Below are 16,494 nucleotides of genomic sequence, written 5' to 3'. Positions count from 1 at the left end.
TATCTGCTCAGAAAGATGCATGTTGAGCATATATCTGAACTAATGAGACAGAGGGAACCTCTATCTACAATCATAAAAAATTAAATGGAGCTAATGGGCATTTTCTTCAAGATAATCAGGAACTTCATATACTTCACCATGTCAAATCAGTTACCTGCTAATGGACAGTTGCTGATCATACAAGATACATCAGAAGGTTTTCTCCAGACTGTGAAGAATGTTCACGTTTAACTAAAAGCTTTCATGATTTTCTTCCTTGGAGCCAGTGCTGAAACTCTGGATTAAGACTATATAAGCCTCCTCGCACAATAAGGTAAATTCATAGCATATATTCATGAAAGAAAAGATCCAAGTATTAATGTTTGCACATTAACACCACCAGGGACCTCATTAAAATAATTCTCTTTTTCCCCGTTAGCTCTATTTTATCACACCCCACGTTCTTTTTTATGAGTACATTTGAATGAACAAGAGAGATGTCACACAAATCTACAAAGTTTGTCCCCTTTAACTTGCATTCTCACTCTTCCATTGTAAGTTCTACCATGAATAGGAAAGTAGCTGAATTATCCGATGATGTCCTTTCAAGGCAATGTTGTCTTCTCACAGAGCTGGACATATCTACGACATACAAATCATTAAGAAAAAATACTGCAACTCCTTTGTTTCAGCATGTGCTATATTTCACAGCTACAAACGTTACAATCTTCAATAAAAGGAAGCCAACAATTCCCTTCAAGTCATAAAAGCACTAAGCTTAGTTGTGAATGACTGCATATAGAGTGTGTTGTGACACATGCAGGAAGTGTTATGTTTTATAAGAAGAAAGTTCAGAATCTTCTTGCCAACTTGAGTTTGATATGAAAGCAAATCTTTGCCAAAAAGAACACATTTGTTTTCCAAATTCTTATACAGTCTTTATTACTCATGTATTTGAGCTTCCACTTGTAAATAGTGACATTCAGCATGACTCAATCTATCATTCTCTCTTCAGTACATAAGAGCACAAACCAAGGGTGGGAATAAAGAAGCTACAGCTTTATTCATCATACAAGCAAACAAAACCATAATCCAGAACACAAAGTATCTGGTGAGAAGTAATTAACTCTCCCCCCCAACCAAATCCCACAGCTGGGGCCACAGTAAATCCTCTGATTCACATTAAGAGCTGTGTTAACAACAAAGGCTCCGTCCTTTTGATCTAAATCCGTTCATCTCAACTGCACAACCTGACTTACCTGTCACTACACGGCTGTGGTTCACCAACCAGTTTGACTACCTTTTTTTTTTTTTCTTTTTTCTTTTTAAACATTTTCCACCAGACCGTATCTGCTGCCAATACTTCTAGACTCAGGGGTCCTAATGGAAAGGCAGTAGTGATTCAGCTGGGAAAAGCTCTGGTCCACCTCATCTAGGAAAGAACAGAAAAAGAAACTCGCATAGGAAATCCTTTAAGTGAAATAATTTTACAGCAATTACTGCAGCTGCAATTTAGGCAAGTGAAAAAGTAATTCCAATTAGCTTTTTAATTCAAAACTTCTAGGATTAGATTATTACAATTTCTACACTGAATAAGCTAAAATTATTGCTGTTTCTTAACATTGCGTTGTACTGTATCTTACAAAGAATATGGAATGTTCATTTATTTTCCAGGCTTTTTTTTTCCTCTAAAAAAAAAAAAAATTGGTCATTTTTCCATAAATTATTACACAGTTGTCATTTCTGAGAGCTAAGGGTAAAGATGTTATTTTCATTTACAAATTAATATCTTAATTTCCATTTTAAAAATCGCATTTTATTTTTCCTGCTATATTATATCCCCAAAACAAAGTATTTATGTTGCAGTATCTTTACTTCTAATACTGTATGTCCTTGTTATTAACAAAAAGTACAGGTGCAAATGCATAAATTAAACCAGCAAAACTAGACATGATCCTATATATTATGTTTGACACTTATGCATAACTAATATTCAGCAAAGCATTCTGTACTAACTGCCGAAGTCTTCACACCCAGAACAGCAAACTACATCATCCCAACTGAAGGGCAACGATGCTGGTATCAGAGCTCTGATATGACAAAGCAAAGTCTTCCAGCCAAACATACAGCAGTAACTTGCTTAGAACTCAGCCTTCAGATGGGTTTAAAGTCATCAACCTAACTAAACAATTTTGGGTTTGTATTACAGTCATGGTTGCCAACTCTACATGTGTGCGTGCATGTATTTACACATACGTACATACATAGAACCTTCTGTCCATCACCTTCACTTCTGTTCAAAGCTGCTTCTGGTGTTGCCAGAAATTTTGCATAAGATGAATGTCAGAGTAGCATACCCCCTGCACAATGCTGACACTCAGTCTGCATCGGTTGACTGGTTCTGCCAACAGTTGCAAAGGTATAAGGAACGGGTTCTTCTGCAACGCTGTAAGAGAGCTATGGTAAGCATGTGTTGCCCTCCCAGGAATAGTGACTTACTCTGCAGTCATACCTACTGCAAGTCTTGGTCTTCAGTAGCCTATGAGTTGGATGATGTCCATCTGCAAGCTGCCATACCCAGGAGAAGTCATCAGGGTGGCTTTTAGAAATTCCCCTTGCCTCAGAGACTGTACATGACTGAATGGTGGTGATTAACTTCAATTATACCTCTCATGTTGTTCAGAAATCTCTAAAGAACCTTTTGACAGCTTATTAAAAAATTAAAAATAAAAACGAAAAGAGACCCATCCCTTGCTATGGCTCAAAACCACGTTTCTGTGGGAATAGCAGAAATCCCCTAATAGAGTTCATCTCCGTCTGTAATCTTGACCTCTAACACATAAAAGCTGTATTTCTTGCAAACATGAAATACACTGTTTAAAGGCAGCCTTTTATAAAAACAAACCATTAACACATTAATTGACTGGCTAGCAAGAAAGGCTACACTGACAAAATTCTTGCTATATACATATTTCCTATCTGCAGCTCTTCTAAAAACAATTTAACAGCATACAAAAGTACATCGTACATGTTTCATTAATACAGTCATGACCCTTTAACATTCAGGTTGTTTTAGCTGATAAAGGATAATACCTGCTTTTGTGTGTTTTCTATCTATGCCATAGCATTATATTAAAAATACTCTAAATAAACTGAATGCCAGAGAGTTTTACAAAATATTTATTTTGAAAAAATCACTCTGTACAAATTTAACATTCTCAACACTGAAGTTTTATAAAAATGCTAACACAGAAAGACTCACATGAAACATTAAACTGATCTTTTCTTAAATTACAAAGGAACAGAATGATTCTAAAGAAGCTATTGTAATTCTAAACATTAAAAAAAGATAGCTTTATAAGATTTTACTTTTTTTAAATCTATTACAATCAAATACATGTATCAGTGGATGACTTTTCCCATCCTTATTATAAACTTCCCCCCCCCCCAACACTGTCCACAACTAAACCAAATACCCTAAATGGCTTACACTTTCACTGTACATAGCTTGTGCTGAAAGAAAAACTAGCACAATTTGATCATCTTTTTCTCAGTGCCTAACAAAAAGTTACCTCTATACATTTGGTACAAAATTCTCTTTACAAACCAACTTTGCTCATGTAAATTTCTGAAGCAAACTAAAAGGAAGATTTATATGTGCCTTCAATTTAGCATAATGAAGGGACAGTGATTAAGTAAAATTTCCTACAGTAAAATTCAATAACTGGGAATACTGTCTTTTTTTTTTTTTTTTTTTATGTAATTATTGCATAAAAACTTTATATACTGCAGATTAGGAAAGGCAAACCCTAAATCTAGCAGTACTAGTTTCATAGTTCCCATCATAAAATAAGATTTTTTTCTGTACATTTTTAAGTTTCCTCTCTTCATTTTTAGTTATTTGTGAGAGCTGTTGTTGCATATTAAGTAACCTTTTTTAAACAGGAGGAAACATGTCCTCATGAAATTAAAAACAGAAAACTGTCATATTCCTGTAAACACCATTAAAATGAAGACTGACAAAATGCAGTGTGACAGGTAAGCCATGGTCTGAAAAGATTTTTTTTTCACATTTTCTTAACACAATATATGGCTCACACCACAAACAGCAGCAAAGAAAAAGCTATTGAAAATTTCAAGTTACAGCCAGGGGTGCCAGGCAGGATCCATACGACAGAGATTATCCAAGCTATTTGCAGCTGCTACCAGAGTGTTGACTTTGCTTTCTCCTCCTTCAAACTGAGCTAGATTATGAAGTCGAGTCATGATAGCAGTAACAGCTTTTTGAACTAGTGAAACGAGCTGCTGGCTGTCCATATTTTCAGGTTGCCCAGCTGCTGAGAGTGGAGAGGAAGTATCCTCTTGTGTTTTTTTGTGCCATGCAATTATTTCATCCCGTAGCACGGTTTTTAGGATACCATCGACCTATATGAAGGAGAAAAGTCAGACTATTATATTTAATCCAGAGAACCATTAGGGCTTACAGACTTCGAACTAAATTCTAGTCAATAACATTTTGACATTTCTGGTTCCATTTTCCAGTCTCAGGCTTTTCAAGATGACTGTGGCTTCCAACTCTTTTTTTTTTTTTTTTCCAACTATTTTTTCTGAAGGTTTTTCTCTTCATAAAAGATCCTAATTATGAAAACACAATACATTGTTCCCTACATAAATAAATTAAAAAAAAATCTCAGACATCATATTCAGATCTTCGTACACAAATACAGTCAGTTATATTCCATTTTTAAATGACTCTACTAAATATCACCTCCCCCTCCCCCCAAACACATGCAGAAATCTAGTGATCTAGTGCAAAGATTCAGCTTCTTTTGCAAAGCTGTTTGCCCCCTCTGGCTTCCAATAGTTCAATTATTATATCCTCAGCAAGCACTGCTTTCTGACAAAAAGGGAAAAAATGCTGACTGCATTATTCATGTATGTGTTTTGTTTTGTGTTTTTTTCCCCCTAACACACACACCTATGCACCAACTCTGTCCTTGGTTGAAAAAACAATGCCTGCAAGAAATCATTTCCTGTTTTTTCCTATCACTGATTTACTGATTAATCTGTCAACTTGAGCTTCTAAAGCAAACTTTGAGGTATCCAGTCTGAGTTAACTTTTCTGTCTGCAAATAACAAATAAGTATTTTATAACACATCTAGATATTAGACCAATAATACACAAACACACATTCAATAGATTTTATGGGCATCTGTAAAAATGGTAAATACAGAAAATGTTAAAGGTATTCCTCTTAAGTCCAGAAGTCAGATAAGCTAACGCAATAATCACCACATACCCAAAATAAGCTGGGCACCCATCACTGTAAGAGAATAAATGCACACCTGTGCTCTGATCTTGTAAATTCAACATGGTAAGTCTAATTGGGCATACATCATTCAGATGTACAAATTACAGACTAAGTCTGCAAACTCATTTACATGTATAGACATGGCTTTTTAAGGTAAAGTGATGAATTATTAAAAAAAATCTAAGCTTTCTGTATTATACATTAAAAAAAATCACTTCAGGATATTTTCCATCTTTTAAAAAGTAACTAGATCATACGATAGCTACAGTACGTTCTGTGCAATGTCTTTCTGGTGCAAATTGCTGCCTAAGTGCAAGATGATTCGTTTTTGGAAAGCATTAGAATTTAAAAGGAAGTTAGACAGTTTCTTTAGAAAACTACACCCTGCTAAGAGCTAGAATCCATCAAAGCAACAATATATCTTTAGCATTCTGCTCTGCTAACAAAGGGCCAAGACACATCTGTATTCACAGAAGTGTATTATGAAGATTCTAAATGACGTTACATTTGTCATTTAACTATTTACCACTGCCAGAATGTGTAGAGATTTATGAGGCTACGGCATTGAAACAATCACCCTGTATTAACATGCTTTGACAAAAAGGAAAATAAAAGTACAATTACACCTATCTTCCTCCTGTTCTTTCCAAAAAGGCAAATTGCAATGACTTCAGCTGGCCTTTGCACTGTCCTTGGGTTAAGATTTAAAAACATAAATATGGACTGTTCAATTTCTATCTTAGGAAAGAAAATGGTGTTTAGTTTATCAGTTGATAAATTATATACGTAAATTAAACAACTTTTAAATGTAAACAACTTTTGAAAACATATACAAACCTTAAAGTTTGGCTGTGCAAAGCAGCGAGCTACTGCAATCATAGATGCAGTCAGTGGACCAGACACCCCAATGGTGGTAAGAAATTCAGAAATGTTTGGTGTGAGCCGGAATGGAACTGGACGGTTGGCATCCAAGTCTCCAGTAGCATCGTTAATGTCAAAGCGAAAGTAGGCTACATTTAACTTGCCGGTATCCTGGATTTAAAAGCAAAATGCACAAGAGTAATAAAGAAGCAAATTGTCGTTAATGAAGCTAAAAGAAAATACATTTTTTTATACTTTTAGTAGTCAGAATAAAACCAGTTACAACTAATCATTTAAGAATCAGTGCATGATTTAGTATTTTCATTTAGCCTTTTCTATTTAAAAATAAATAAATATTGAAGCTACATTAGAAGTGCTGTATTTGAAACCTAGCTTAAAGAAACAGCTTTTTACTTTCAAACAGTGCTTAAGCAAGAAAAGTTAAAGGCATATACGAAGCTTTTATTCTAAAAGTGAGCATCCAAAAAGTCTGAATATGTATAGACTATTGCATTTAACTAAAGGAATAGATTCTTCTGTGGCCATGTTCTTTAAGGATTTGTGCAAAGAGACAGATCTTCATTCTCTGAGTGTCTCAACTCTGGGTAAGCATTCTCCATGCATTACTCACTCTGGGTAGAAATTTAAACACCATGGCTGCACAGTGGGGATTAAAGAAACTTAATTGCTATACACAGCATAACCCTCCATGCATTAAAGTGGCATTAAAACTTTAAAATATACCACCTTTGCTCTAGTAAGGTGAAAAGCCTCATTTAAATGTTGGTTTAGAACAGAAAAATCACTATTAATAGGAGTTGTACTTTGACGTGATATCAATGTAAAAAAGAAAATGTTATTTGAAAAAGGGTATTCCCCTTTTAGAAAATGAAGCTCTAGATTTTTATTTTTTATTTTTTAATCTGTTTGGCACAGATATATCTAAAGCAGTATATTTGAAGAAAGACTCAAGAGAGAATTATTGGAACTGTTAATGTCAATGACCAGTATCTACTAACAATTTTACAGACTCTGTTCTAAATTACAACCAGAGGGGGTAGAGTTGGCAAAGTGGTCTGCAGTTTAAATTACTACCTACATGATGTCGAATCACATAATCAAATGAAAAACTTACTGAAATACACTGTTAATTATATACGTCAAATTACCATTTTGACTCATTTCAAACGTAGAGTCCAAATTTCCATTTGATCAAAGAAGACAGCATGCATCAAGGACAAAATAGAGCATACCTGGGCAATCTGCAGCATTTCAGGATTGAGTCTATTTAAATGAAAGATGAATTCTGCGAAGCCAATTAGGGCTAACTGAATAGTGAACATCTTTCGAAATGTCCAGTAATCTGTAGCATTGGGGAATGTATGTAAAGCCCACTCCTTAAGCATACTGCGTGGCACCATGTTACTCTGTACTTCTTTAAGTATATCTCTGAGAACCTAAATATGAAAAATATTAGTTGAAAGAGATCATTTTAATGTACTTCTTAGCAACAATTATGCCAAAAGCAACTAAATTCTCTTAACTGCAGTATTCCATTCTAGGAAAACATTTTGAACTTGGAGACTTCTAATCCAAGACCATTTCCCAACTTCCTTGTCAAAATTCACATATTAAGTTCATCCTCTGCATGGCTACAAACTAATCTTCATCTTAAAAGACTGTTTTCTTTTATAAACTGAAAAAGCAACAGAACTGCCATCAGTCTGGTGAAAAAAACTGAGACTGAAAAGTTATGTACTGACTGAAGTATCTCCTATTCAAATCTTTCAAGAAAGTGAGAAGGAAACTAAAGAGACATTCATCCCACAATGCTGCACTTCCTTAGGGCAAACTATTGGAACATAATCCACTTTTTTTTTTTTTTTTTAGTTTCACTTCAAACTGGATATGCATCTGTCAGCAATAAAACAAAATCCTCTATTTCAAGTCTTAATATATGTGTTTATCCTAATACTTATTTCCAACTTCAGTCATCAATATGCTGAACACTGTACTGAAGGTTATGAGCAGCCTAAATCACATTTTTCACTTTAAAGCACTTAATATCCCCTCACTGAAAGATCCCATTTCCTTATCGAAGGATGTAAATATTACTCAACTCCCAACTGAAAAAGGTTGTTCTGGATCCTACTTTATTTCTATGAATTTCCAAGGCTTTTGGATAAAGTCCTTATGTAAGATAAAATCAAATTGGTTGCTGCTCAGACTAACACATTACTGAGGAAAGCACAGACCAACAGCAGTGATACAGATTCTTTCCATAGCTGGTCTGCAACCACAACAAAAAAAAGATTAAAACATTACTAATAGCCACAGCTTATTAATCGTTATCAGGTGAAGGTAGTCTGTAGGCAGCACAAAGAGGCAGTTGTAAGTTATGCACACAAATATGAAAACAATTTGATAGCTTTTTTTTTAGAAGGTGTTCATCAAACAAAAAGGCATAATGACAAGATTTGAAATTACACATGGGACCTACAAAGACTACAACCTACAACCTGTGTGGTTTATTTGTACATAGAGTAGTTTACAGAAAAAGGTAAAGAATTTTGATTATACAAAATAGGGAACCACACTGAGTAAAATAATTAGTTTCATGTATTATTACAGCAGAATTACCTCAAAAATACAAAAAGATAAAAGTTGAGATTAGTTTTTGTAAATGAATATTTTGCGATAGTTTTTCCCTTGATGTAAACATATACAATTTACCAAAATATTTCATTACTGTAGCACAGCCTATCCTAATTAATTAGAAAAAGGAATAGTTAGGGTATGTTCTATTGCACCAGAAAGAACGATAGTCAAACTGACTTCAATTAAATGGCCATTAAAGAGTTTTGTAACCTGAAGGAAAAATGCTCAAAATAGAAACAGATGTTACGTAACACTTCATTTTATTTTGTAACTAAGAAAGCCTGAAAAGACGCTCTAAATAATGTCTGTGATATACTGTGTATCTTCTAATAGTTGTGTTTAAATTGCGATTGAAATTTTATAAAATATTTGCATTAACCTTAAGATAACCATAAAATAAGCTTATTTATCAGAATTTGATGTTTGATGGAGATTACAGAGAGTTGGAATTTTCTATTTTCCAAGTACTGCCATTTATTAGGGTGAGTTTCGTCAGCTCTTTGGCTTGGGTGATATGAATCCAGTATAAACATTACAAGAACAAGGGGAAGCCTGCATCACATACCATACTGTAACTGCTTATGTAAAATAGCAATTCTGTTTCCCATGTTATCAATTATTTCTAAAGCACTACACAAAAGGGTCTAAAAGCAATCAATCCCTCATCTGTTTTCAGCTGCAGTTATCCAAAACAACCTGAAGTGGAACAAATACAGCTTTTTTTTTTTTGAAGCTTTCAAAAATAATCTAAAATACTAATGAGCTATAAGAGCTCCCAAAAATACATGAAGTAAAAACACAAACAAACAGATTCAAACCACCACCTCTGTGTGATGTATTTGTCACGTATCTAATGGGGCAGCATTGGACACCATGTAGCAGAGCTCTCAAGAAAAGATCTTGAGTGCAACTCATTAAATACTCCCATACCTGATGGCTAGCCTGAGTCCCCCGTGCTTGGACCGTTGCCAGCCTGTCGTAGTACCGAGAAATGGGGTTGTCGTGCTCAATGCCCTTCTTGGCACAGCGCTGCTTATAGATCTCCACCAGGGACAGAGATGAGGGATTGTCTTCAACCAAACGCATCTGTGGAGAAACTGCTACAACCCGGGGGACTAGGAGTGGTTTGAGGAAGGATGGGGGGGGGGGGGGGGGGGGGAAACAAAGCAACACAAAACAAAACAGTTAATTTATAACCCAAGTACTCAGGAGAGAATTAGCATGCAACTATCAGTACTGCTGCAATAATCAACTGAAGTGTATCAAGAGAAAAATTTTTATTACTACATTCATAACTAATTCACAAGCTCAGTTAAAAAGAAAGCAAATACAATTTTTTTAATACTGAATAGAAACATCTCAACTACATTAGGAGAGAAAAAAAATGAGCACTCATTCTTCCTGCTTCTCTCTGGCTGCACAGAAGAGAGTAATACTTCGCTCAATTGCAAACAGGGGGGTTGTGATTTCACGCACTATCATCATTGCAATAAAAATTAGTCTTAAGAGCAAAACTTTTAACGTCGGTACAGTGTTCAAAGCAATTCATAAAAACTTGAGGAAAAAAATCTAAATACTGCTAAGGAATAGATGCCTAAGTGACAATGCTTGAAAATAACTGAGGGAAAACAAAGAAAAATGTTCAATAACAAGAAAATTTAAGCCGCTGAGCTTTTACTTCAGGAGCTGTAAGCCTGCAAAAGCCCTATTTGCACTTTCATGGTGCTTCACAGACATAGCATTCTTATGAGTCTTATGTGCGCGGAAGAACTGCACCTATGCCCAGAAAGACAAAGCCTCTTCCATGGCCAGCTTTTCCAGTTACACTACAGTTGTACTGTTTGACAGTGACCTCCGGATACCAACAAACCTGTTCTCTCATTTCCCTCAGAATTTGTAATAATTAAGCTCTGGAATAGAGGAGAAAATTGTTTAAATATCTTTAAGTTGTTTGATGCAATTTCTTCGATCTTAAAGAAAAAAATACATTCCAGAGAAAGAAGGGGTGTTAATGAGCTATTTCTTCTGGTCTGCTTTCATTAACCTCTGGCAGCAGAGAAATGAATGTTCTTCAGGTTCTTTTAAGTAGTATCAAACTACAAAGTACAGAATTATTTCCAAAGAGAACATAGTTTAAAAACAGCTCTGTGAAGAAAAACATGTTGCTTCCATAATCATGTTATATAGATAATATATTTCGGTGTCAGTGGCCTTTTTAAAAATCGTATCTTTCAAGATTGTATCTACTATATTTCTCTTAATTTGGCCTTGAAATGATGTAAAAGCATCTTCACCTATAGAGAGATGCTTTATTTACCTTTTGATAAAGGAATTCCTTCACCTGTATCTTTTAGTCTTTTTAAGGTTGGATCGCAATTACTCATTTCTAGCTCTGTCAGCACAACTTGCATCATCTGGCCACCTAAGTTCTTGACAGCAAGTTCATGTCAATAGATACAATGAGCACAAAAATAAAGACTGGTAAAACTACAGCTTTTAAACATTAGATCTAGTTTTCTGTTTGTTTTGTTTGTGTTTTTTTTTTTTTTTTTTTTTTTTTAATGAAGAGGTTGATGGCAAAGTAGCAGCATGTTTAGTATCTTTGATTAAAGTTTTCACTATCCATAATGTATTTTCTGCTCACCAGCTAAAGATTATTAGAACTGAGTAATGCAACGTACAGAATTTGTTTACATGAAGCTAATAAGTAATTCAATGACCTTCTGAAATGAAAGCTGTTTATATATTTATATGAAGTTATTACACAGCTATAAGCTGGAACTTGCCAAAAGCTTTAATATCTGGAAAACATGAAAGTTTAACTGTTTTAAGGCATTCACATTAGTATTTAAATCACAAGTAGATCAAGTATGTTGCTAAGGGAAGACTCTGCTTTTCATTCCATGAATGAATTATTTATAATAACACATGAAAAAGCCAAGATGCACAAGGAAAAAGAAAGAATTAAGATTGTGTGTTCAGCACTTGTTCACCATTTCTGCTTTGAAATTGTTAAATATGTAACCTTTTATTACATGAGTATTTTGGCAATTCATACACTTAGATCATATTGGAGCATCCCTCAACTCTCCCTATTAAAGCCTATCTAACATTAGGTTTATTGATTCTGTTATGTTCAAGCATTGCCAGGTGGTGCTGTTGGCAAAGTGAACCCTCCAAACTGAGTAGCCTTGTACAGAATCACAAAAGTACACTCAACAGAAGGCCTGCGTCCAGTATCTAGAATATGAATTGATTTTATTTGGCAACAACCAACCGGCCAATATATTTCAGTTTATTTCCCTAAAATAAACATCACCATGTATAGACAAAGTTATTTCAAACATTATAAAAACATGTTCTCAATGGGAGAACTCAGAAACTATGTATCAAATTCAAAGCACTAAAAAAAAAAAATTCTGTATTACATGGAAGAGGTAAAAGAAACTCAATATTCAATTATCACAAAGCGGGGAGAAAAATGTTTGTTCTGTCCAGTCCAAACCATCTGTAAATGCTTGCTCTGAAGTACACATACCCATTTCCTCCGCAGTGAGCATGCCTCTGCCTTATATACCTGTGAATTTACCTTGTAAATATCCAAAACCTTCAGTATCAGTGACTAGTAGCTGTCAAAAACCTCTAGCAATTACATTCTTTGAGTACAATATATATTTTAAAAAGATTAAAATCTCCCTTTTCAGTACCTGTAAAAAACAGATGTCTTTTTGTGGTTTCCTTCCTTTTCTCTAAGCAAGGGTTTAAAAGGCGAAGGAGCTGTAATACCCGCTCTTCTCTACGAGACTCTGTCAGGCAAGCATCATTCATTACCAGATACGGGTAAATTTTTCCATTGTGGCCTCGGATATAGAGTCTTCTGGCTGCGGTATTGTGTTTCTGAACTATCTCCACTCTGGGCATAAACCTATTCAAGAAGAAAGGGAGATTAGAACCCCCAAACCTCTCTCTTTTAATAACAAATAACAATGTTAAAAAAAAAAAAAAAACACAAACACACAACCCAGTAACAACAGCAGAAAAAGCAAACAAAAACCCCACCACAGCACAAAGAAATAAGACAGCACAACTGTATTACAAGGTACAATTTTGTTATCCAGTTAACCCAAGGTTTCTATTGTGTTGTAAAATATATATATTTTATTATTATTATTATTTTTTCCCCCCCAAGACAACAGTTCTTGAGCAAAATTAATCCTTAGATCAGATCTTGATCACCGTTTTAAAGAGCAGTTCCTCTGTGGACTACAACAGAATAAACACTCACAACTTATATCAACATAAACCCAAATGTAATCGTCACGTGCAGTACAGCAGCATAGTGAAGCAATGCAAAATTACCAAAGGAGGATAAAGAAAAAATTCAAGTTATTATACCCAAAACTGTGACTCCATATATGTACTTTAAATACCTGAAATACACATAATATCTACTTTCTCAGGACAGATAGTTGAAGAACATTTACATTTTCTTCTCCACTGCAGAACTACAACTACCCCTTCTCACCAGTTTTAGTTTACCTTGCTATCTTGATGTAGTAATGTGTTGGCTTTGGCATAAGGAATTCTCCAGGTATCTCTACTTCTGCTGTTTGTGCTGAAAAATTACTTAGAAAGCGGCACTTTTCCTCTATGAGGAAGAACTTCGGAAGCTGTTTAGTTTTTGCCTCCAGAATTTTAATCCACTTCTTCAGTTTCGAGATAAGATTATGAAGTTTCATTGATCCTGGCACACTGAAGTCAAAGTCTAAAAGAAAATATATACATACATCCTTAGCACTTTAAATTCCATATAGTGTATTTAACTATCGACTGCGTGACATTCACACTTTAAAGGAGATTCTTTCAGCCAGATGGAAAATACTTTGTTTGAGGAGTCCTATATGCAGCTCACACACCTATTACAAAGAAAACAGGTTTTAAATCACTACACTGGTCTTAAACATTATACGAAAACTGGAAGTTAACTAATAAAATCAGCAGCTAGCACATGAAAAGGAAGACATACTACTAAGGAAGTCTGACACCGAGACATGGCTATCTATGAACCCCAACCACAAATTATAGGTACAGGATCACCCAACAGAAGTAACACTACAACTGGGTGCTGGAGGAAAGCACATCATACAATTAAACAGTGCAAACCAAACATACTGAACACAGCTGTGCTATCTTTGAAAGAAAGGCTCTGATGAATATTTCATTACTATAGAATAACCTTTTTCCATAGAGAAGTGCTATAATTATATACAGCTTAAACCAATCAGAATCTACCACCTCCTCTTTGTGCACAACTTCAAATTATTCTCTATTAAGTAAGGAAGAGTTTATTCCTTCTAGTATGCTGCTCTGCTACTTAAACAAAATATTAGGGAACACACAACCCAAAATACTTTTTCATGTCCCACAATACCGATATGCTAAAAGCTTTCGGTGGAAGTCTGTAGTCAAACAGCCCAAAACAGAGCACAAAACAGCACAAAAACCTTTCCACTTCTATAAGACAAAAGTCTACAATGAAAGATGCACCTCCTTAATGATTCTACCTGGTCTGGGCAGTGCATCCCTTGCAATATTGCTGTAAAACAAACTTATTATAATCTCAAGCCTACCCTCTAGTGAACAGTGCAAGTAAATCATTCCACGGAAGTGACAAAATTGCATCTCTTATCTCCTGGCTCCCTGAAGTACAGAAAAGAATCCCCAGATTGCAACCAGTTTTTGTGCTAATGTCAAAGTAGTAAAAATATGCATTATACATTTCTTTAAATAAAATAAATAAATAAATATTAATTAAAAAGACATTCAGTTCACCACGGGAGTAGCTCTGTTTTCTGAAGTGCTCATTTTAGGATTTTTGTTATTTTGTTACCCAGTAGCAAATGGAAGAAAAAAAGAAAAAAAGGTTAGTCTTTTTGCTCCCAGAGACAGTATATCTTAGAGAAAAATAATACTCCACTTCAACTGGAATAAAGGAAAATACAACACCAGACATTATACATAGTACAAAATTCCTCTGCTTTGCAAACATCTTAATCCAGATAAACATGTTGTTTCGAACAAATCCACTTTCTCAGTACCTATTAATGGAGAATACTTTCTCAAGCTAACACACGCTGGTTTAAAACACCCTACTGCTTGTTTCACCTTTTCACACAGAGAATAGGAGTTCACTTCCACATCTGTAATGGAGATGTTCACAGAAGGCTGTGATACTTTACACACTGCACTTCAACTGAAGAAGCTTGCTCTCTGTCCTCAACGATGCTAAAGATTTTGCAGTGTGATTCACAAGCTTCAAACAAACGTGTTCATTCAGTCTTGAACACCTCAAAAATTGCCACCTGAATCTATCCAACCAAGCACAACTGGCAAGTTCTTGCCACTTTCAATGAGAGGACAAACAGGGGACACACTCTTCCTGCCTGAGACAGACCTAACAGAAACCTGACAGTTCTTAACACAAAATAAAGCTACATCTTTTTTTTTGTAGAAGCTTAATGCTATTTAAATGAATGTTGTGCCATAACTGCTCATGAAGCAACAAAAAAAGGAATACACTTCAGTTAGTAAATTCAGCGTAACAAACCCTTCTGTATCCCCAGAACTCTTGACCTACAAAACACAGCATCACAACAATTAAAAAAATATATATACAAAGATAAATAAAAATTAATAAAATGATCAAATGTTAATTTTCTATTTATTTATTTTAAAAGCCCTTCTGCTACACCGGCATGAAATAGTTCTTATCAGTTAAAAGTAACTGGTAATTAATGCTTTTAGGACCAGCAATAGCTCGTTTGCAAGATTTGAAAGATTATTCTGCTGCAGACATCATCTGATTCTGCTCAAGTTCAAAATGCAAGGATCTTCAACTGAAGAGGCAGGACACCCATCATGTAAAATGCCACTTAGAACTGAAACGTAAGTTTAATTTCAGAGAGGAGTTCAAATCTCTTGTACTGAAGAAGATCCAACTATTCTCCAAGAGAAGAGCTGTCTTGCTCTTCAAGCCATTATTCAGATATGAAATTGCTTTGTGCTTTCTAAAAGGTTCTTTTTAAGCTCATAAGAACTTTTGGAGAGCACTGAAATATGTGAAAAATCTTCATGGCAGTTAAGAAATAGGAAACAGAACTTCTGATTTATCAATCAGCTCCATCAAACCAAGACTACATAGACAAGACCAAATCGAATACGATGCTAACTCCAACCTCTTGATCTGAATTTTTTGTTGCCTACAAATGAAACAAAAACAGAACAGAAACAGAAAAACAAAAACAGAACAGAACATAAAACAAAAACAGAACAGAACATAAAACAAAACAGAAGCAAAGAAACAGCTACCTGAGTAATGCTAGGCTTTCTCTTGAGAAGGGGACAAAGGAGAGGGGACAACAATAACAACAACAAAAAACTTTAAAAAGATGAAAAATAATTAACAGTGCCCTTACCCCTTCCCTCTCCCCACGCTTCAGATAGAAAACAAGACTTCAAGAAGCTTCCTTCTGATTATAGAACTTCCATTCATGGCAGAGAAATTCATTATGCTGGGTGCCAAAACTGTCAAGAAAGTTATCTTGCCCTTTAAGGGTGTATTTTGAAAAGTGCAACAAGAAAACAAGAAAAGTGCAGGAAGAAGCAGAGATCCAAACTCAGAACT

The 16,494-nt window shown here is 35.0% G+C and overlaps 1 protein-coding gene across 11 annotated transcripts in view; it reads right to left on the bottom strand.

Annotated features, from left to right (window-relative positions):
• Nucleotides 1-3,143: 3,143 nt before the first annotated feature.
• The window catches only part of TRRAP (transformation/transcription domain associated protein), a 92,069-nt gene continuing 78,718 nt past the window's right edge, over nucleotides 3,144-16,494 (bottom strand). For all 11 annotated transcript variants that reach the window (XM_068698824.1, XM_068698822.1, XM_068698829.1 and 8 more), the window contains exons 67-72: nucleotides 13,350-13,575; nucleotides 12,518-12,735; nucleotides 9,741-9,925; nucleotides 7,406-7,609; nucleotides 6,129-6,323; nucleotides 3,144-4,404 (exon numbers count right to left, since the gene is read on the bottom strand). In XM_068698824.1, coding sequence (XP_068554925.1) covers nucleotides 4,120-4,404; nucleotides 6,129-6,323; nucleotides 7,406-7,609; nucleotides 9,741-9,925; nucleotides 12,518-12,735; nucleotides 13,350-13,575 — 1,313 coding nt within the window. In that variant the 3' untranslated portion in view covers nucleotides 3,144-4,119. The remainder of the gene's footprint in view (nucleotides 4,405-6,128; nucleotides 6,324-7,405; nucleotides 7,610-9,740; nucleotides 9,926-12,517; nucleotides 12,736-13,349; nucleotides 13,576-16,494) is intronic.

Source organism: Anas acuta, chromosome 15, assembly GCF_963932015.1.
Source record: "Anas acuta chromosome 15, bAnaAcu1.1, whole genome shotgun sequence".
Classification (NCBI taxonomy): Eukaryota; Metazoa; Chordata; class Aves; order Anseriformes; family Anatidae; genus Anas; species Anas acuta.
Note: the sequence above shows the minus strand (reverse complement) of the source record. Positions and strands in the feature narration are given on the sequence as shown.